Source organism: Diceros bicornis, chromosome 34 (genome assembly GCF_020826845.1).
Source record: "Diceros bicornis minor isolate mBicDic1 chromosome 34, mDicBic1.mat.cur, whole genome shotgun sequence".
In the NCBI taxonomy this organism is placed as follows: domain Eukaryota; kingdom Metazoa; phylum Chordata; class Mammalia; order Perissodactyla; family Rhinocerotidae; genus Diceros; species Diceros bicornis.
Window position 1 is genome coordinate 37,720,649 of NC_080773.1, and position 21,156 is coordinate 37,741,804.

Here is a 21,156-nt window from a genome sequence, read left to right on the forward strand (position 1 = left end):
CGGCCTTTTGCTGCTTTGAGTTTTTTTTGGGCTTCAGTACTTTCACTGTGATGTGTTATTCTTTCTGTTAATCTTGTCTTGAGGTGCACTGAGCTCTTTGAATCTGTAGGTTGAAGTGTTTCCTCACTTCTGTCCGCAACGTCCACATCACGTTGATCCAAGCCTGCACAACGGTCTCATGCCCCAACAGTTACAGCAGCCTCCACGCTTGTCTTTCTGTCAGACGATTGTCTCCATTAGTCCATTATCCACACAGCAGCCAGAGGGACCTTTTTAAAAAAAAAAAAAAAAGCAAAGCATCTTCTGTCCTTCCTGGTTAAAGCTGCTGCGTGGTTCCCAGTGCCCCGAGAATATCATCCCAATACAGAAGCACAGCCTTCGTACATGGTTTCGGGCAGATCCAGACCCAGAACCAGGACCTGGAGCCAACATCTACCAAAAAAACACAAAAATCAATCTTAGGTAAGGAGAGACTTTATTCAAAAAGACTTTTGCAGTAAGGAGAGGGACTATTGCAGTAGGAGAACACTCTGACAGTAAGATCTGCAGGCATCTCACAGGTCAAGCAGAAAGGAATTTTCTTTCACAGGGAGGAGTAAACAATGCTGGGAAGAACCAGGTGTGGAGTGGGGCAGTGGAGCAGGAGATGTCTTGAGAGGGGCTTTTAAGGGGATTGTTCGGCATTCTAATACTTGTTTAACCTTAAGAGTGAGTCAAAGTTCAGGGGTCTTTGGGGAGGGAAGAAGCTTAACTAAAATTTGGTGAAGTCAAGTTTACAGCCTTCTGTTCTGATTGATTTGTGTGGACAAACAGTTTAGCAAATCATTTATGAGACAACGTAAATCTGGACAGTCTGTATCTGGCCTTGTCTTACATAAAAAAGGGGGTCATTGAGAGTCTTATCTGCCCTGTGGGGAAGGGTGGTCCTTTGCAGTAAGCCATTTCCCAGAACACAAAAGGTTGGAGAGATTTAACTGTTGCTGTTTTCCAGGAGCTCAGAGGTAAAGTTCAACATTGTCATCTCACATCCACAGCCTTTAGAGGAGGATCTTGGGAGTGGCTCACGAGACCACATGAAGCCTGGACTGCCACCTTCTTCTCCTATGGCGTCATCATTGCGTGGGGCTGTGTTCGAGCCCTGGCAGCCTTGCTTGGGCCCCAAGCCCAGCTGGCTTCTTTCCTATATGGTGTAAACCGTGTCAGGCCCCACCAGACATCTGCTCCCAGGATGACAAGAATCTCTAGAGCACTGGTTGAAAATAGAGATTTCTGGGTCTAGTAGATCTGAGTTGGGGCCAGGGGTCTGTATTTTTAAGAAGCCCTGTGGTGACTTTTAGGATCAGGAGTTAGGGAATCATGGCCAAACTTGGTGATTTCTCACTGGGAAATCTGAGCAGGTTCCCTGTGATTCCGGTCCTCAATTTTCCACACCCTCCCTCTTTGGGGCACAAATATCTCTGGAGACTCCTCTCCAGTTCTTCCCACCAAGAGGACCCACCTTGAGCACAGGTGCTCCCCATTAAATTCTGCTTACTCCATCTGCAGAGGGATTTTTGTCTCTGTGATGTCACAAGGCAGGGCCGTTGCCAGGGTAGAAAGAGTAGCATCTGCAGAGGAGGCTGGGATGAACCCTGACCCTCGTGACTCAAAGACTCTGTATTGCTGGGGACACCCCAGAACTGCTCACATTCCCTTCTACTTCTCTCCTCTGTCCACAAGGTAAGACTGATTTGTTGCTTCTCTGAATTAACTGACTCCTTGATCTCCCCCATTCTATGGCTGAGCCCCTTGACTAGTCCTCCCACATAGAGGGGTCTTTGGCCATCTGCCTAACATTGCAAAGCCCTTCTCCTTGTGGCCCCCACCTCCCAGTCAACCCCACAGTCTCTTCTCCATGGTCACGAGACCCAGGAGGGGGAGAACTCATGGTTTCTCCCAGCTGATGAGGTTAGGCTGCTGGGAAGCACAATCAGATACCCCCACACACACACTGGTATGTTCCAAGCACTCACCGTGCTATAGGTGCTGTGCTGGGCACTAGGGACACAGCATAAACAGGACCAATGAAGTCCCAACCCCCACGGAGCTCACAGCCTAGTGTGTGGTGTCGGGAGAAGGAGTGGACAATAAGGAAGGGAAGAAATGAACAAGGCGATGTTAAAAAGTGACGTGCTACGAAGCTGTCTTGACACGAGTACAGCCATGTTTGGCTGCTCCATTGACCTACAGCCACCAGCACAAAAAGAAATATAAAAGCTGCTTTCTGCGTGGTGGGAACTGGCCCTTCTCTCACGGAGGGAGTTGCAAGTTGCAACATTTCAAGGCTCTTGGAGCGTTGTAGCACGGGATGGACTGGCCATCTGTGCCGGGCTGGGACGATAACCAAAGAGAACAATGCACGTACACAACTACTGGGCTGGGACGTTAGCCAGGGGGCTCAGTGCACGTACGCCACTGATAACCATTTTGTGCATGGGAACACAAAATGCTTGCTCTGCAAACTCTGTAATTGCTTACTCTGAAAATTACTGATGGTATAAAAACTGCTGGAAACTGAGACCTGGTGAGAGTTCCACCTGTGGAAGGGACACCTTGCCCAGGACGTGTGATCCTTGCCCAGCCGCGTTGATTGACAGGGCTCTCCCGGCAGTGGGGCGTGGATGTTGTGAGTAATTGATTTGATGTGAAGTAATTGATTTGATGTGAAGTAATTGATTTGATATGAAGTAATTGATTTGATGTGTTCTCTTTTCGGTCAACCTGGTGTTTCTCTTTCCGGTTGATTGTGTCATTTCTCTTCAGCCGATGTGGGTGTTTTCCCTTTCCAGTCGGGCTGATGTTTTTTCCCTCTTAATACTTGACCTATTTGGATCTGTTTACAGAGTATCGCCTTTACTATCCTCTATATAATAAAATATACCTTCAGTCCATTTGTTTGGAGTGGAAAGTGTCTTTTACGTCTCCGATCGAATCCCCAAACCTCTCATTAACAGAAGCAAATAAAAACAGGCGATGAGACGGAAAGTGAGGTCTGTGTTGGCTGGGAGGTCAGGGAGCATCTCAGGGATATAACCTGGAATGTGAGACCCACGTGACAGGAGGGGGAAGCATCAGCCCCACCAAATATGAAATCATCGGTTTTTCCTCTTTGTGCTTCTGCATTTTCATGTTTTTGTCCTGAACGATTTTCCTTTGCCTGAAGTTTTTATTTTAGTTCTGGTCCACAGGTAAAAATTCCATCACTTTGGTTCATCTGAATGTCTCTCATCTTCATTTTTAAAGGATATTTTTGATGGGTAAAGAGTACAAAGTTGGCATTTATTTATTTTATTGAGGTCATAATGGTTTATAACACTGTAATTTCAGGTGTACATTATTATTATTTTTTGTGTGTGTGAGGGAGATCAGCCCTGAGCTGACATCCATGCTAATCCTCCTCTTTTTGCTGAGGAAGACCGGCTCTGAGCTAACATCGTCTTTTTTTTTTCCCCAAAGCCCCAGTAGATAGTTGTATGTCATAGTTGCACATCCTTCTAGTTGCTGTATGTGGGATGCGGCCTCAACATGGCCGGAGAAGGGGTGCGTCCATGCGCGCCCGGGATCTGAACCCGGGCCGCCAGTAGCGGAGCGCGTGCATTTAACCCTTAAGCCATGGGGCTGGCCCCAGGTGTACATTATTATATATCAGTTTCTGTATAGACTGCATCTCACCCGCAATAGTCTAGTTTTTATCTGTCACCATACATATGTGCCCATTTACTCCTTTCGCCCTCCCCTCCACTGCCTTCCCCTCTGGTAACCACTAATCTGTTCTCCTTATCCATGTGTTTATCTTCCACATATGAGTGAAATCATATGGTGCTTGTCTTTCTCTGTCTGGCTTATTTCACTTAACATAATACCCTCAAGGTCCATCCATGTTGTTGCAAATGGGACAATTTTGTCTTTTTTTATGGCTGAGTAGTATTCCATTGTATATATATACCACATCTTCTTTATCCATTCATCAGTTGATGGGCACTTGGATTGCTTCCACGTCTTGGCTGTTGTGACTTATGCTGCAGTGAACATAGGGGTGCATAAGTCTCTTTGTATTGTTGATTTCATGTTCTTTGATAAATACCCAGTAGTGGGATAGCTGGATCGTATGGTATTTCTATTTTAAATTTTTTGAGAAATCTCCATACTGTTTGCCATAGTGGCTGCACCAGTTTGCATTCCCACCAGCAGTGTATGAGGGTTCTCTTTTCTCCACATCCTCTCCAACATTTGTTATTTTTTGTCTTGTTAATTATAGCCATTCTGATGGGTGTGAGGTGATATCTCATGGTAGTTTTGATTTGCATTTCTCTAATAATTAGTGATGTTGAGGCATTTATTTTCTTTCAGCACCTGAGCTCTGTCATCCCATTGCCGCTGGCTTCCGTTGTTCTCCTGTGAAGTCCACTAGCAGCCATATTGCTGTTTCTTTGAAGTTAATGTGTCTTTTTTATTTGGCTGTTTTCAAGGTGATCTCATTGGTTTTCAGCAGCTTGTCTATGATCTACTCAGTGGGGTTTTCTTTGATTTGTTTATGTAGTTGATTTGATGTCTTTCATCACTTTGGAGAAATTTCCAGCTATTATCTCTTCAAATGTTGCTTCTGAGGGCAGAGTCTTCAGACATTCAGGTCTGAACACTCTTTTCAGAGCCCCCTGTTCTGAGAATGAGGCTAGCCCCCTTTGTGGGGCCATCTCAAAGGCTTTCAGTTCTTTCTGTTTCACCACCATCTCTTTCACACACGCCCTCAGTCTCAGAGACACGAGGCTCCTCTCTTTAAGTCAGTACCCCATTCTCTATTGATGACAGCACTCCTGGTCTTGCGTTCTCAACTGCTAGCCTCACTTTGCATGTTCTGCTAACGCCTGTCTCTTTATGGGACAGTCTTTCTGTGGAATCTCATCTTCCTTTGTGTATTGTATTTCTTTTTTTCCATTCTCATGGCTCCATCTCTTTCCTTAATGTATTCTATTTCATTTTTCTTCAGAGTACTTATTATATAAATATATTTTTCATTATTTGACTACCCTCACAAACTCAGCTGCGTGAAAGCAAGGGTGCTATTTTGGTGCTTCTGTGTCTCAGGGCCTCACACAAAGCCTGGCACGTAGTTGGCATTCTGTAAACATTTGTTGAATGGATGAACAAAAGGATGAACCCTGTCTGTCCCACACTGAGAAGGAGCAGCCACTCACCTAGTGGTTCCTGCTAAGGTAGGTCTCAGTCTGGGTGGAATGGGGTGGAGGGAAAGCAGTGGCCAGAAGCGTAGGCCGGAGGAGGGAGGGGAGCCCTGAGGACGCAAGACCCCAGCATGTGGGCTGACTGTGGGGCTGATGAAGGAAGAGTCTCCGTGGCAGGCTGGAACTGAAGCTGGCTGGACAGGACCCCAAGCCAGGGACAGCTTGCTCCCTGTCCTCCCTCGCCCTGCCCCATGTGTTTCCTCTTCAGTCTCTTTTTGGTCCCAGGCCTTGCCCCCAGTCTGTCTCCCCAACTTTTTCTTCATTCTCCTGCTTAGGCCCACCCTACCCTTTGCTGCTTCGATGGCAGTGTCCAAAACACAGACCTGCGCTCGTCTCTTTTTGTTGAACAAAACCTTGAGTCTCATGTTCTGAACTGCAAGGCAAGTGTTTCCTTTTCCCTCTCTGAAAAAAAAAACCCAGAGCAGGGGAAATGGCTGGTGGTTTTATCACTATTTTCTGGCCATAGACAGAAATAAGGAGTGGTTTCGTCTCCCTGGAAGGCCCACCCTGACTCCCTGTTCTGACTGTGGTGCCTCTTTTGGCATTCCCACCACACCTGCTCATACCCTGTTGTGGCCCCAACAACCTGCCGTGTCCTCACTGATGTACCCAACACCTCAGCCCGGGGACCGTGGCTCCTTGAGGGCATCACAGAGCCGACCCAGGGCTCCACATACACCAGCCCCTCCAGGAGGGTTTGCTGAATGCATGAATGAACGAACAAGCACATGAGCTGTTTTCCAGTGCACTCTTTCCCTCTCATGGTGACCCAAATGTTGTTGTCCACGCTTCAGACTCACCTGCTTCTGTTCTCTATCTGTAACTCTCCCCAAGTTGCAGCCATAAGGTGAAATCACTGGCCAGTGGCATCACCTATGTGTCATCACTGTCCTCAGAGCTGATTACTGAAAGAGGCTGGCACTCACTACCCTTCCCCACCCTCTTATATCCCTTTCACCATTTCTTTTTTTTTAACCATTGTGTACATCTGTTTGTTTATTTCATTATTTATTTATTTTTGGTGTATGTGTGAGGAACATTGGCCCTGAGGTAACCTCTATCAATCTTCCTCTTTTTTGCTGAGGAATATTAGCCGTGAGCTAACATTTGTGCCCATCTTCCTCTGTTTTGTATATGGGACGCCACCACAGCAGGGCTTGATGAGTGGTGCATCGGTCTGTGCCTGGGATCTGAACCTGTGAACCCCAGGCCGCCAAAGCAGAGTGTGTGAACTTAATCACTACGCCACCAGGCCAGCACACCTTTCACCATTTCTAATGGTGAAGTGGGTTATGCTTTCTGTAATAGCTAATACACACTCCACTCATGTCTGAGTGAGCTCAGTCCCATGAGTGTACTGGAAATGAGGATGTCCGGAGTTGGGATGATTGTAACTGGGCTATTTATTATCATGACCTTAAAAGACTTGCTCACATGTATTTACATATAATATCAGTTGTGGAAGATCTCCTCTCTGCCCTCTGCTTGGGGTGTTTGCACCCCCTGGCAGTGGTGAGGCACTGGAAGATCCATTGAGGCAGTGAGTGGCCATTTGGCAGCCCCCATCCAGTTTACTCCAAGCTCCAAAAGAATGAGCTTACGGCCTCCCAGTCCAGCTGGTTTATTCACTGGACAAGGATAACATCCAGTAAGTAAACTGGAGCAAGCACGGCATCCAGGAAGTTCTTAAGCATGGAGACTTGTTTCTCCAATCATCCAAACTGTAGATCAACCTCACCCATTGTCCCGTCTATATGCTCTGCACAAATCCACCCCCAAGATCTTCCCTTTGGTCTGGGTTGCCCTCCCTGGACTGTCAGGACGCTTCCAATGTCATGATAACACAGGAGGGTGTTTAGAGTCTGTGTTTGGTGCTTTGGGATTAACCCTAATGTTGGTTTGGCCTTTCATCCAACAGACATTTGTTGAGAACCTGCTACTTGTCAGGCACTGTTCCAGGTCCTGGGTACAGCACAGAACAGTGAAAACCCCTGCCCTCCTGGAGCTTGTGTCTAGTAAGAGTGAGGCAATAAAAAGAAGCATAATGAGTAAGTTGGTTGTATAGTGTGCTTGAAGTTGATGTGTGTTGTGAAAGTGTAAACTAGAGGAGTAGTGTGGGTAAGGGAACCAAGAATGAAGACTGAGGGTCTCCATTTTAAATAGGGCCTCTTGGCCTTGGACTTGCCAGTGTTGTGTGCTGCCCCTGTGGAGACGTTGACAGGCCAAGGGATGTGGTCTCAAGACCTTTCCACAGACCTCACGTTGAGACAAAGAAGATTTACAACTGAGATTCCTATTCTGGTTCCTACAAGGCAGCTCAACCACAGGCACTACCTGAGATAAACCCAGGTATAATTTAAGAGATTAGGAAATACCAGAAACTGTTAGCAAGACCTGAGTTGATAATTGATTTGAACTAGTGTGCTGGGCTGGGTGGCTGGGGCAGGAGGCAGCACAGCTGAGCTGTAAGAAAAAAATAGAAAAGGAACTTCTGGAGTTTGCTCTTGCTTCTCCCCTGCCTTTGCCTTGGAACAACAGACGGTCCCCACAGCTGCAGTAACCCAGCCTCTGGCCCAGGCTTCCTGAGGAGTGGAACCAAGGAGGGCAGTAACCTGTGCTTATGAATAGCTGAGAGACAGGCGGAGACCCCCTTACCTCAGGCACGTGTTTCTCCACCCTGCCTCTTCAAAGCCCTGGGCTGGTGAATCACATTCCAAGGAGTTATCTTGTGGGATGAGGATAATTGACTGGTTTTCTGATGCCTCAACCTCCCCATCCCAGGATCCATCCCCCCACCCATGAACAAATGGGGTTTATGGGGACCAGGACCTGATCCTGTGACGTGTATGCGTAACAACTGATGGAGCAGTCTATGACCCCAAGGGAAATGCAGTCTCTGGCCAAGGTAATAAGCAACTTTCTCTCTTTTTTGCTGAGGAAGATTCACCCTCAGTTAACATCCATGCCAATCTTCCTCTATTTTTTTTTAGTACATGGGCCGCCAGCACAGAATGGCAGCTAACAGAACCGTGTAGGTCTGTACCTGGGAACTGAACCCAGGCTGCCAAAGCGGAATGTGCTGAACTTAACCACTAGACCACCGGGGCTGGCGTATAAGCAGTTTTCTTCACATAACTATTTCAAAAGAAAAACAATACACTGGATTACAGATTCCATCAGAAGGAGATATATTAGAACAGATGGGCTAAAATTTTAAATTTGTCTATTAAATACATTTAAAGAGATAGGCATGATATTAGCAATGGGAAATGAGAATAATAAAAAAGAACCAATGAGAAATATTAGGTATGTAAAACAATTGTTGAAATGAAGACACAATAGAGGAAATAAATAGCAAAGTGGACAGCTGAGAAATTAGCAAACTGGAAGAGCAATTGAGGAAATGTTCAGGCAAAAGGAAGAAAGGAGGGGCTGGCCCGGTGGCGCAAGTGGTTAAGTGCGTGCGCTCTGCTGCGGTGGCCCGGGGTTCGCCAGTTCGGATCCCGGGCGTGCACCGACACACGCTTGGCAAGCCATGCTGTGGCAGCGTCCCATATAAAGTAGAGGAAGGTGGGCATGGATGTTAGCCCAGGGCCAGTCTTCCTCAGCAAAAAAAGAGGATTGGCAGATGTTAGCTCAGGGCCGATCTTCCTCACAAAAAAAAAAAAAAGGAAGAAAGGAAAAGGAATTAGAGAACATAGAAGAAAAGCTAGAAAACATAAAAGAAAAGTTAAGAGATATGAACAATAGACATAGACATGCTAACATCTGAATAAAGGGTTCCCCAAAAGAGAAACTTTTTAAATGGAAAGGATGAAATATTTAAAAAATAAGATAAATTTCCCAGAATGTAAAACAGATTAAAGATGTCAGATTAAAAGGCCCATAGACAGTGTCTTATCAAGTTAAACATACACTTACCATACAACCCAGCTCTTCCACCCCGAGGTTTTTACCCAAGATAAAGGGAAACTTGTATACACAGCAAGCCTTGTAGAAGAATGTCCATAGCAGCTATGTTTACGATAGCCAAGAACTGGAAACAACTTAATGTCCGTCAACAGGTGAACAGGATGACTAACGGGGCACATGCACATCATGGAGTGTTACTCAACAGAAAAAGGAGTAAACTACTGATAACGCTGCAACACAGATGAGCCTCAAAAAAACATTATGTTGAGTGAAAGAATCCAGTCACAAAAGGTAGCGGAGAAGTAGAATATTGTTTGAGTCTATTTACGTAAAACTCAAAAAGACAATTCTAATATGTAGTGACTACGCAGACACACGGCTGGAATGAACTGCAAAGAAGGAAATTTTTGGAGAAGTGAAAATATTCTCTATTTTGATTGTAGTGGTGGTTACAAGGGTGTAGACATTTTTTCAAAGCTCCTCAAACTAGCCTAGAAAGTCATCAGCATACCAGTGGTCTTTAAAGCCTCAAGACTGGAAGAGATCATCAAGAGAGTGTGAGCCGACAGGAAATGGGCCACCTGACTGTAAGAGGTAAGGGAGGTGGGAGGAAACAGCAAAGGGGACCGGAAATGAAGGGCAGAGAGGCAGAGGCAAGTAATGAAAGCCAGGTGAAGAACATGTTTCATGGAGGAAATGATCCATTATCTAAAATGCTGCTGATAATGTCCAGGAAGAAGAAAACAGAATTGACCACTGGACATAGCAATGTGGAGGTCATTTGGCAGCCAGGAGGTAGGTTTCGAGGGGGTTCAGGAAGGAATGGAAAGGGAGTGGAGACAGCAAGAACAGACAACTCTTGTGAAATTTTGCTTTCTAAAATGAAGCAGAGAAATGATGGCAGAGCTAGGTGATATGGTATGAAGAATCAAGAGGGGTTTTTTTTCTTCTTTAAGCATGTTTGCATGTTGATGGGAATAATCCAGTAATAGAGAAAACCTGATGATATAAGATAGGGGAACTTGCTGGAGCAATGTCCTTGAGTAGTGGAGAGGGGACAGGCTCTGGTGCCAACCCTGCTAGGTTATATACAGTCACTCGCAGAAAGGCACTGGCACTGGAAGGTGGATAGAGCAGGTGGAGAGATGTTTGGAAGGCCTCTGCTGGTTGCTCCCATTTTTCTCAGGGAAATAGGAAGCAAAGTCATCTGATAGGACTGAGAATGAGGGAAGGCTGTCATGGGACTGCTGAAATCTTGGTACTGGGGGAGATCAAAATTGGCCACCTCAAAATATGTCTCTTTACCTTATTTTCTCTGATGGACATTTGACCTCCCCCACTAACTGCCTAAACGAATTTAACTCTGGGTATGGATAGACTAGGAGGGTCCTTGCTAAGCCCATTCTTATCAAAGTTCTGTTTATCAAACATTTACATTTGTAAGGAACATCTCCATTTGTAAAGGTATCTCCCTCTCTGTAATGGGAAGGGGGTGGTGACCTTATTTCTAGAAACTCTTATCAGTATGGAAGGAGAGGACTTAAATCTACATACTCTTGATTGCTGTGCTCCCTGGTGGTCTCCCATGGCTGACTGTCCCACTCCCAACATCCTCCTTTGTCTTTATCTAAATCTATTCAAGAAGAGAACCTCTGCCACTTGTCGAGAAAACTGTTTCCCTGGTTTCTGCCATGTATACATGTTAGAAAGCTTTGTTTGATGTTCTCCTGCTATTCAGTCTCATGTCAATTTAATTTGTAGCCCAGCCATAAAGGACCCAGAATGGGTAGAGGATAGTTTTCCTCCCCTTCAGTACTAAATAGCCAACTAGCTTAGGAAGAGATGCTTGAAGCAGATGGTGGAGGTTCCAGTCACTGGTAATGGAATGGTCCTAGGGATAACAATGGGAGTGACTGGTTGTGGCAGGGTCGTTGACAAAACCATGAGCAGAAAGGTCAAAGAACTGTGAGGTCGGGACACAGGAAGATCATCTACATGGACAGTGGAATCAGGAAGGAGTATGATGGGGGTAACTTTATATGTAGTGAGGCAGGAGCTGAAATCTTTTATATGTGGATGAAGGATCCATTGATAGATCACTACAGCAAGGAGAACCCAGATGATAGTCTGGTATCCCAAGACTCAGGAGTCGGACCTGTTTTAGAGAAGGGAGCAGCAACGATCTAGAAGCAGCAAATGAGAAGAGGAGAGAAAGCAGCCACCCCTTGGAAGGATCATAAGAGACACCGTGCATAGGGGAGACCCAAGTTTCAGTCACAGCAGGAAGGTGAAAGGGGAGCTAATAGCTGAAGGAGAGTTCAAACTGGGCCCAGCAGAAACTTTCAGAGTTGGGGAGGGGTGGAAGGTGAGGTCAAAAGGGCAATGACCTGAGCCATGTTGAAGTAGATACAGGGAGCTAGGAGTCATGGACATCAAGGGCACGTTGTGTATAAAAGCTGTGTGTGGTGGGGGGTGGAGGGCAGGGAATCCTTCCAGGAGGAAGAAGTCTGGGACTTTCTCTTGACTTGTGATGTGGACTGGGCCACAGGAGGCCCTTTTAGAAATATTTCTTAAGAGATATTAAGCTTGGTAATATATAGTTATAGAATAACTTGCCAGGATGCTTGTGACATATTCTGTATGACTTATGAAATCCTTGAGTCCCTAAGTCAGAGAATCTGAATTTGCTCCAAGTCTATCTCTTTGGGTGTTAGAATACAATACCCTCATACTGGCAGTAGGACTCGATACATTAGGCTGCTTTCTCTTACAGAGATAATATTGCTAACTCTGTTCTTTCCACGGCTTTTGGCACAAATCACATAAGAAATCCATTCAATTAATTTACTCCTGCAACATTTATTGGGTGATGACTATGCATTAAGCCCTGAAAAGTAGGGAATCAGATGTTACATACCTATGTGAGCTCCAGCCACAGGAGTCAGACGGTGAACACAGCCTCCCCATGACACCAGGAAGCCACTGTTTCTCAACCACTGCAGAGTCATGGACCCCTGGATAACCTGATGAACTCTCTGTACCTGGATTTCTAACCAATACACTTGAAGCCTATTCAGGAAGGATTGTTGCCCCTAATTATAGCCCTTCTTAAGGAAATGCAGGAAATGTTTGTGAACTGGAGGGAAGCCTCTCAAGTTCTCCTACCATCTTGCTCCCTTTCCCCTGTGAGCACTCAGAGATTTCCTCACTCTGCATGATGGACTGGATTCCCTTCTATCAAGCAATCTTTTCATCTGGAGAAGATAAAAGAAAATATAAACACTGATTTCAAGGAAGACCTTGAGAAATGCTGCTCCCATGTGCAGCAGTGTCTCTTGCCCTTTGCCCCCTGAGGGGCATTCTACTAAACCCATCAAGGGCATTCCTCAGACTTGGCCAAACCTCCAGTGAGTACCCCAGCCCCTGCTATGTTGTAATTCTCAGGGTTGTGGGCAGTGATATTCTAGCAAACCCAGGTCACAGAAAATGCAGTAGTTCTGAATGTCCAATCCAGACTTCATATTCCAAAGGGACCTTAGCTCTCATGTTACCAGAAATCCTTCAGGACAGAAAGCCAGGTAACTTTCTTTCTCATTGTTGAGGAATTTCTTGATTTTTATTATCAAATATCTACTATAGAAACAGTGAACAAAAGAAAAAAAAGTTAGGGAAAAAAAATCACTGGAGAGGCAGCATAACATAGTGGTTAAAAACGTGAACTCTGGAGCCAAACAATCTCAGCTCCAATCCTTTCTAGCTGTTGTGTCCTTAGGTAGGTTTCTCAACATCTCTGCCTCACTCAGTTTCTCCACTTGTAAAACTGGGATAATAATAGTACCTAGCTAATAGAACTAAGGGGATTGAACAAGTTAATATTTGAAAAGCATTTAAAACAAAGCCTAGCACATGGTAAGTGATGTACGTGTTTGTGACACTTAAAAACAATCTTAAATTAACTGGGTTAATTTCTCCATGGGTCTTTCCAGTCCTTATCCATATACATCTTTTAGATATTATAGTAGATATGTATATACAATTCTGTGTCCTTTTTATTCCTTCATGTTATGTATATTGATACAGTGTCCATAATTATAACTTATAGTGATTGCCTAAAACAAATTACAAACTAATTGTCCAACAATGCAGTAACGAGTAAACCGTGGACATTGACACAGGGGGTTATTATGTATCACCTTTTGTTCCAAAACATCAGTCTCATACTTCTAGGCAATAACCTTTCCACCATTACTAATCTCATTTACTAATCTTTTCTAAGGTTCATCTTGTTCAACAGTAAATATCCTATTCAATACTGTTTTTTTCTTAAATTCAGATTTAGTATTCCACATTCTATTCCTTAAAGGGCACCCAGACCCTCCCTTTATAATAGCAAAATTTGTATTTCCATAATTATGCACAAAATGTGATTGTAAAGCTTCCCATCCCATATTCTAGCTTGATGAAAAAGTGTATTTCCAGTTGAAACACTTTTCCTAGCATAAGGTTTTTACCTTAACAATGCCCTCTGATCCACAAATTGTTGAGATCTCTTACTAAAAGATGTCTCATTCCCTATGTTCATGTTCCTCAAGTAGGATTCCTGGTGGACCATGAGGGGAATTTGGAGTTTTGTTCACTGTAATAATCTGTTGTTAAATAAGGGCTACGTAACTGCTGAAAGCTTTTCCCTATTCTTTTCATTCACAGCTTTCTTCTAAGAAGAGATTTTCTATGGAATAATAAGGGGAGAAGTCTTACTCAACTCTAATAAATTTCTCCTCTTGATTATACTGATAGGGATTTTTTTCAATGTGTTATCAAATGTACAACAAATGAAAAGTCTTTCATCAATTCAATTCACAGAGTTTCTCTTCACTGTGAGTTCTCTGGTGTTGAAGTAGGGCTGCGTGACCACTAAAGGCTTTTCCGCAGTCACTGCATATAAAGCGTTTCTCTCCGCTATGCATTCTCTGATGAATAATAAGAGAAGAATTCTTACAGAAAGCTTTCTCACAATGAGTACATTTGTAGGGTTTTTCTCCAGTATGGTTTCTCAGATGTACAATAAGGGAAGAACTCTCATTAAATGCTTTCCCACATTCGTTACATCTATATGGTTTCTCTCCTGTATGAGTTCTCCGGTGTGCAATGAGGTGAGAGCTACAGTTAAAGGATCTTTCACACTGATTACATTTATAGGGTTTCTCACCAGTGTGAATTCTCCGATGAGCAACAAGGTGACAGCTCTGGCTGAAGGATTTTCCACATTTATTGCATTCATAGGGCTTTTCTCCAGTATGAGTCCTTTGATGTCTAACAAGGTGAGCCATCTGGCTGCAAGATTTTCCACATTTATTACATTCATAGGGCTTAATTCCAGAATGAATTATTTCATGTTTAGTGAGAGCTGAGCGTTCTCTGAATGCTTTGCCGCATTCCTGACAGTTATAGGGTTTCTCTCCCGTGTGAGTCCTCTGATGAGCAATAAGATGGGAGCTCCAGCTGAAAGATTTTCCACATTCAGTACATTTATATGGTTTTGCTCCAGAGTGAGTTCTTTCATGTTTACTAAGGGCTGAGTAATCCCTAAAAGCCTTTTCACATTCATCACATTTAAAGGGCTTCTCTCCAGTATGCATTCTCATATGGGCAATAAGATGGGAGCTCCAGCTGAAAGATTTTCCACACTCAGTACATTCAAAAGGTTTCTCTCCAGTATGAGTTCTCTGATGTCCAATAAGATGAGAGTTCCAGTTGAAAGATTTCCCACATTCATTACATACATAAGGTTTCTCTCCCGTATGAATTCTCTTATGTACAATAAGATGAGAATTCCAGCTGAAGGCTTTTCCACATTTATTACATTCGTAGGGTTTTATTCCAGTGTGGGTCCGTTCATGTTTAGTAAGGGCTGAACGATTCCTAAAAACTTTTCCACATTTATCACATTCATAGGGTTTCTCTCCGGTATGAGTTTTCTTATGTTGGATAAGGTAAGAGCTCCAGATGAAAGATGTCCCACATTCATTATATTCATAGGGTTTCTCTGCAGTGTAAGTGCTTGTATGTTGAGTAAGGAATGAGTCATACCCAAAGACTTTCTCCCATTCATTGTATTTATATGCTTTCTCTACAGTACCAATTTTTTGATGTTCCATAAAGGACGAGAAGTAAAAGATATTCTCATATTCTTTGTAATCATATTGGTTTTCTCCAATATGAAGTCTTGGATGTTCATTAAATGGTGGGCTTTGGTTAAAGATTTGATGGCATTCCTTATATTCATAGAGTTTTTCTCCAGTATAATTTCCCTTATGATCACCAAAATGTAGTATATGATTGAAAGACTGAACAGCATCAGTACATTTGAAAAGATTATCCCCAGTTTGCATCCTTGCAGGGTGGATAGGTTGCACTGACTGGTAGAAGGGTTTGTCATAATTATTATTTTCACAGGTAATCTTATCTGCATACATTATGGCTGAGTTACATCTCCAGCTTTCAGCACTTGTATCAGGCTTATAGAAATGTTCTATTTGAGAAATTCTCTGAGATGGGACAAAGCTCTGGTTACACTCTGCCCCAAGTTCACAGAACTCAGAGCCTCTCTGAGACAATACTTGCTTTTGCATGAAGACCATTTGCCTCATAGCTGTGCTCTGGTTCATGTGGTACATTTCTAATTGGTCTTTACATCCCAAAACTTCTAACCTGGAGAACCAAGGATCATCCCATATGTACCTTTCCAACTTCATGCTATGGGATTGTTCTTCAAAAATGCTCTGTGTTGGGATCAACACTTTGCTTTCAAGAATTCTCATCCATTCTGAAATAAACAGAAAAAAACCATGACAGCATAGAGCTAGAACCTCTAAGAACAGTGTGGAAAAGGTGCCATATGTTGTCCATATTTACTGAAAAGGTAAGTGTGAACTTATGTTCAAGTGACTTGTGACCCAGAGAAAGGTCACAACAGGGAAGAGGAGAGCAGTGAAACATGAACAAAAGCAGTTAACCAGGGTGCAACGTGTGTCCTGAAAACTAGTAAAACCCAGGTAGGAACACTTTTACCACAAAAGGACAACCAGAATAAGGGCATGCAGGAAGCCTGAGATGCTCAAACTTCGTACATTCCCAAGAAGGCCTGTGTGCTGCCTGGCCCTTGGCCAACTCCTAGGAACTGAGGTCTTGGAATGGTCTGCCTGATAAGAATGTTCTGCCTGCTTGAGGCCCTGAAGACACTGTACCAGTTTCTCTACATAGTTTGTACAGTGTCATTTAGGTAACACCTGCTTTCCTCTGGGATCTAGAGCCTCAGTGCCTGCAGTCAGTGCCTGCGTGACCAACCCCAGTCAACACCCTGGATTCCAAGGCTCCTGCAAGCTTCCCAGTAGATGACATTTCACACATGTCCTCACAGCCTGTTGCTGAAGGAATTAAGTGTGTCCTCTGCATGCACACTGGGAAAGGACTACTGACAGCTTGCCCTTGGTTTCCTCCAGACAGCTCCATGAGCCTTCTCCCTTTGCTGATGTTGCTGTGTATCCCCTCCCTGTAACAGATCATAATCCTGAGTATAATGACTCCTGAGCTCTGTGAGTTCTTCTAGTGAATCACTGAACCTGGGGGTGGTCTGGGGATCCCTGACAAAATGACACAGTGAGTGCTATTAAGGTGAAAAATAAGAACTATTTAATGGCTTAAAAGACAGATGAGCAATGACTGTTTAAATTATTAAAATGTCCTAATGCATTTCTGTTATAAAATCCTTACTGCTCCCCTATTTTGACACATGTCTGAAAAAGGAGGGGGTGGATTAAGAGAAAGTATCACCAACAGAGACTTTATGCCAGGATGTTATCTAGGATAACATGCTTTCACATTATTTCCTACTCCATAAAGTTCAGTCAATGACACAAAATTCATCAGCCCAAAGGGCAAAAATCATTATGCTTTAAGGACACCTCTAAAGTTAGAATTCTTCTAATGACTACAGAATCATTTGTAGAGCAATGACACAAGAGATATAGACATGACAGACAGCATACCGTGATGAAACAGACAGAGGGGTTATAGCCTGATAATCTGTATTTAAACACTGGCTCTGCCACTATCCTTTCAGGACTTTTCTGATGATTAAATGAGATTGTGAATCCAGTGAAATGTCTGGCAAATTCAATATATGGAAGCCACCTGTCATTACTGCTGAAGTATCAGTCCTCCAACAACTGAAGGAGTCTGTGTTAGTTTCCCATTACTGCTGTAACAAATAACAACACACGCAGCAGCTTAAAATAACAGAAATTTATTATCTTACAATTCTGGAAGTCAGAAGTCCAAATAGTTTCCACTGAGCTAAAATCAAGGTACCTTCCCTCTGGAACCTCTAGGGGAAGAGTCCATATCCTTGCCTTTCCCTGCTTCTAGAAGCTGCCTGCATCCTTTGGCTTGTAGCTCCGTCCTCTCTCTTCAAAGCATATCATTCCAACCTCTGCTTCTGTCAATCACATCTCCTCTCCATGTCTCTGACACTCCTGCCTCACTCTTATAAGGACCTTGTGATTATAATGGGCCCACCCAGATAATCCAAAATAATCTCCCCATCTCGGATCCTTAATTTATTCACATCTAAAAGGCTCTTTTTCCATATAAGGTACCATATGGCAAAAGCGGTACAAGTTCCAGGGATTAGGATGTGGACATTTGATGGCAGTAGGGGTCATTATTCAGCCTACCACAGGGTCTAAAGCCTCAGGACCCAACAAGACCTAGACCCTTGTCCTCTTTCTCCAGGTTTTTCTTCTCTCTTCACTATATACCATTTTTCCCTTTTACTACCCAAGTCCATTACAACAGAGGCTCTACTCAGCTCAAGAACTGGCATTTATTACCAATTTCAAGCTTAGCTCCTAGAAGTTAGGGAATGATCTTCATATAGCTTTTGAATCCTTCCAATAGAAACTTTAAAAAATGGTAGCTGACCAACGCACTGACCAAATGAACAATTCTTGTCCAAGTTTATACTCACTCAGTACTTGTGGCCTGAGTGTCCAGCACCAGAGACAAGAAAGTACAGTCTCTTCCACCTGAAAGTTAGAATCTATCTAATGAGAGGACATACCAAATAGTTATGAACAACACACACAATATATCACTGGGGCTGTAGATGCTAAGTGGGTGGGAGGTTGGAAGAGATCAGCACCAACAGAAGCAATCAAGGGAGGTTTCACACAGGAGAAACGCCATGAACTCAGCCTTCAAGCATGGCTCGAATACAGACAGACTGCTAGTATGCATGAGCAATGGCATGCATGATGTGACTGACATGTAAGGAGGACATTAAGGATGCCAGCTGAGTAAACTGCAGGAACTAGTCAGAAAATGAGAAAAATAATAGAAAAAATTGGAAGGTCTTGAAATCTGGTCAGAGTTATTTAAAAGGCAACTCTAATCACTGTAGGTTTATTGACAGAGACCTCATAATGGAACATTTCAGGGAGATAAATCTAGAAGTAATACCTGAGGTAGCTAATAACAAGTACGAATTTACTCATCAATTTGAGCTGGAATTTTATGAGCAAGGGGCCTGAGGGTGATGCTGGTAAAAGCTGAATGACATAGCTGACATTTCAAAGGAAGAAAATCTCAAGAGTTAGAAGAGAGATTACTTCTTGGAGAGGAAAGAGCAGGAAGTCAAGATAACTTCTCAATTTCCAGCTTGGTACTCATGGAAGCCTGGTACCAGAGATATACATCAGGAAGATGAGGAAACATAATCTAGAAGGAAGAGACGAGATTCTTGGTTCTATCAAGAACAAGGAGACAGCTGAGATGATTTGCAGGAAGTGTAAGGATGGAGGTGGTGGAATCACAGGGCTCAGGATGGTGACTTGGAATAGTCAGCACCAAGGTGGGAAAGTTAAAGTTACAGGAATTCATGAGACCCTGGAGGAAGGTTTCAGATCTAAAAAGGGGGCAACTGGTTAGACTCCACAAAAGCCCACTTCATTAGAGTGGATGGGAAGATGTCCACCTTCAGGACTCCAGAAGAGCCCATGGCACATTGTTAAATTAAAACCAGCAAGATACAGAACAGTGTGTATCCTAGTCTACTTTTGGAAAGGTGAAAAGTAACTACATATTCCTATATCCTTGTAGTTGCATAAAAACTCTGGAAACACACAATAGAAATTACTAAAAGTGATCACCTGGAGCAGGATGTCAGTGAAAATGGCAAAATAAAGTTCACTGCTCCATAAAACCAAAAAAATGGCAAAACTGTCAGAATCTATTTTTCCAGAATCCTATAAATTAATCAAAGCCTTGCAGCAACCCAGGGAGAGTTTATTCAAGAAAAACAGCTGAATTTAAATAACAACAGTGAGCTCTGTGGCATTTTAACTTACCCTAGTCCCATCTCTGGCTCCTGAACTCAGCAATAGCCTTGGAAAATAACAACCCATATTTCTGGTGCTGGGGGAGCTGACAAAGCTGGAGTTTTTTCAAAGCCTCATTCCCAAAGAACAGTCATTATTGGACGTATTTAGTGGTTCCCTGGAAGACCCCACTCAAAAGGCCTGTTGGGCACTCACACAGCACTAGAAGCCTAAAGGGAGCAGGGATCTGTCAAACACTTACAGGCAATGATTTAAATTTGCCACTGTCTGAGAAGATGGAAAACAGTTGGGGCAAACAATACACAAACTAAAAAAACGAAAGGAAAAGCTGAAGAGTGAAATGTTCATGGGGGTTTGAAAAGTTCTGACATATTCCTGGGAATCTAGAGGGCCACATGCATACACACCATAATTAAGCTGTAAAAAGCCAAAGCCAAAGAGAGAATCCCGAAAGCAGTAAGGCAGAAGCAACTCATCACATACAAGGGACTGTCAATAAGACTAATAGCTTATCTCTCATCAGAAACCGTAGGGCCAAGAAAAAAACCATCAATCACAAATTCTATATCTGGCAAAACTATCCTTCAAAAATGAGGGAGAAATCAAGACATTCCCAGATAAACAAAACCTGAAAGAGTTTGCTGCTAGCAAAACTGCCTCACAAGAAATGCTACAAGGAGTCCTTTAGGTTGAAATGAAAGGACACTGGACAGTAACTCAACATACAGAACACCAATAAAGGTAACTACATAGATAAATATAACAAGACTGTAGAAACACATTTTTTTGTTTGTAACTCTTTTTCTATCTGATTTAAAAGACAACTACATAAAGCAATAATTATAAATCTATGTTGAGGGACACACAAGGTATAGATGTAATTTGTGACAATAACAGCATAAAAGGAGGAGGACAGAGCTATACAGAAGCAAAGTTTTTATATACTATCAAAATTAAATTGGTATTTATCCAAACTAGATTGTTATAAATTAGATGTTAATTATAATCCCTAGGGCAACCATTAAGAAAATATCTAAAAAATTCATAGTAAAGGAAAAGTGATTATCTGTGTGTGCTGTGTGTGTATGCGTGTACCCTACGTGTGTGTGGAGGGGGTGGTGGTTAAGAATAATGTGGGTAATGGCAGGGAGTATAAACAAGATTTTTCAGCTTACACATTTTATGTAGCTTTGAGTTTTTTGAATATGTGACTACATTACCTATATAAAAAAACTTTTTTTTAAAGAAGAGTCTGTGGCTACAGGCTACAAGTTTGGCAAAAAAAGAAATAAGAAAAAACTAAAAAGCAGGTAAGTGAATGGGAAGTCATCTTAGAGAAGGGGACAGCAGAGAATATGAGCAGCATCACTGAGAATGGATAGTGAAGAGGGAAAGTACAGCATACAAAAACTGTTACCTTGTTAATAGGGTGGGCATCTATGCTCTGAATCAACAGCAGCAAAAACGTCACACAAGGGATAAAGCTCTCAGAGGAACTGTGAAGGTCTCTGAGGATGGTAACTCCCTTTGGCCTCAGCCCATTTCTCAAACAAGGAGGGCTAGGAGGA

The 21,156-nt window shown here is 43.2% G+C and overlaps 1 protein-coding gene across 3 annotated transcripts in view; it reads right to left on the reverse strand.

Moving 5' to 3' along the window:
* Positions 1-301: 301 nt before the first annotated feature.
* ZNF606 (zinc finger protein 606) overlaps positions 302-21,156 on the reverse strand; it is a 33,347-nt gene continuing 12,492 nt past the window's right edge. For 2 of the 3 annotated variants that reach the window (XM_058530621.1, XM_058530622.1), the window contains one exon: positions 13,217-16,017. In XM_058530621.1, the coding sequence (XP_058386604.1) occupies positions 14,039-16,017 (1,979 nt within the window). In that variant the 3' untranslated portion in view covers positions 13,217-14,038. Of the gene's footprint in view, positions 433-13,216; positions 16,018-21,156 lie in introns of those variants that run through there. The other variant, XM_058530623.1, reaches the window with a different exon arrangement.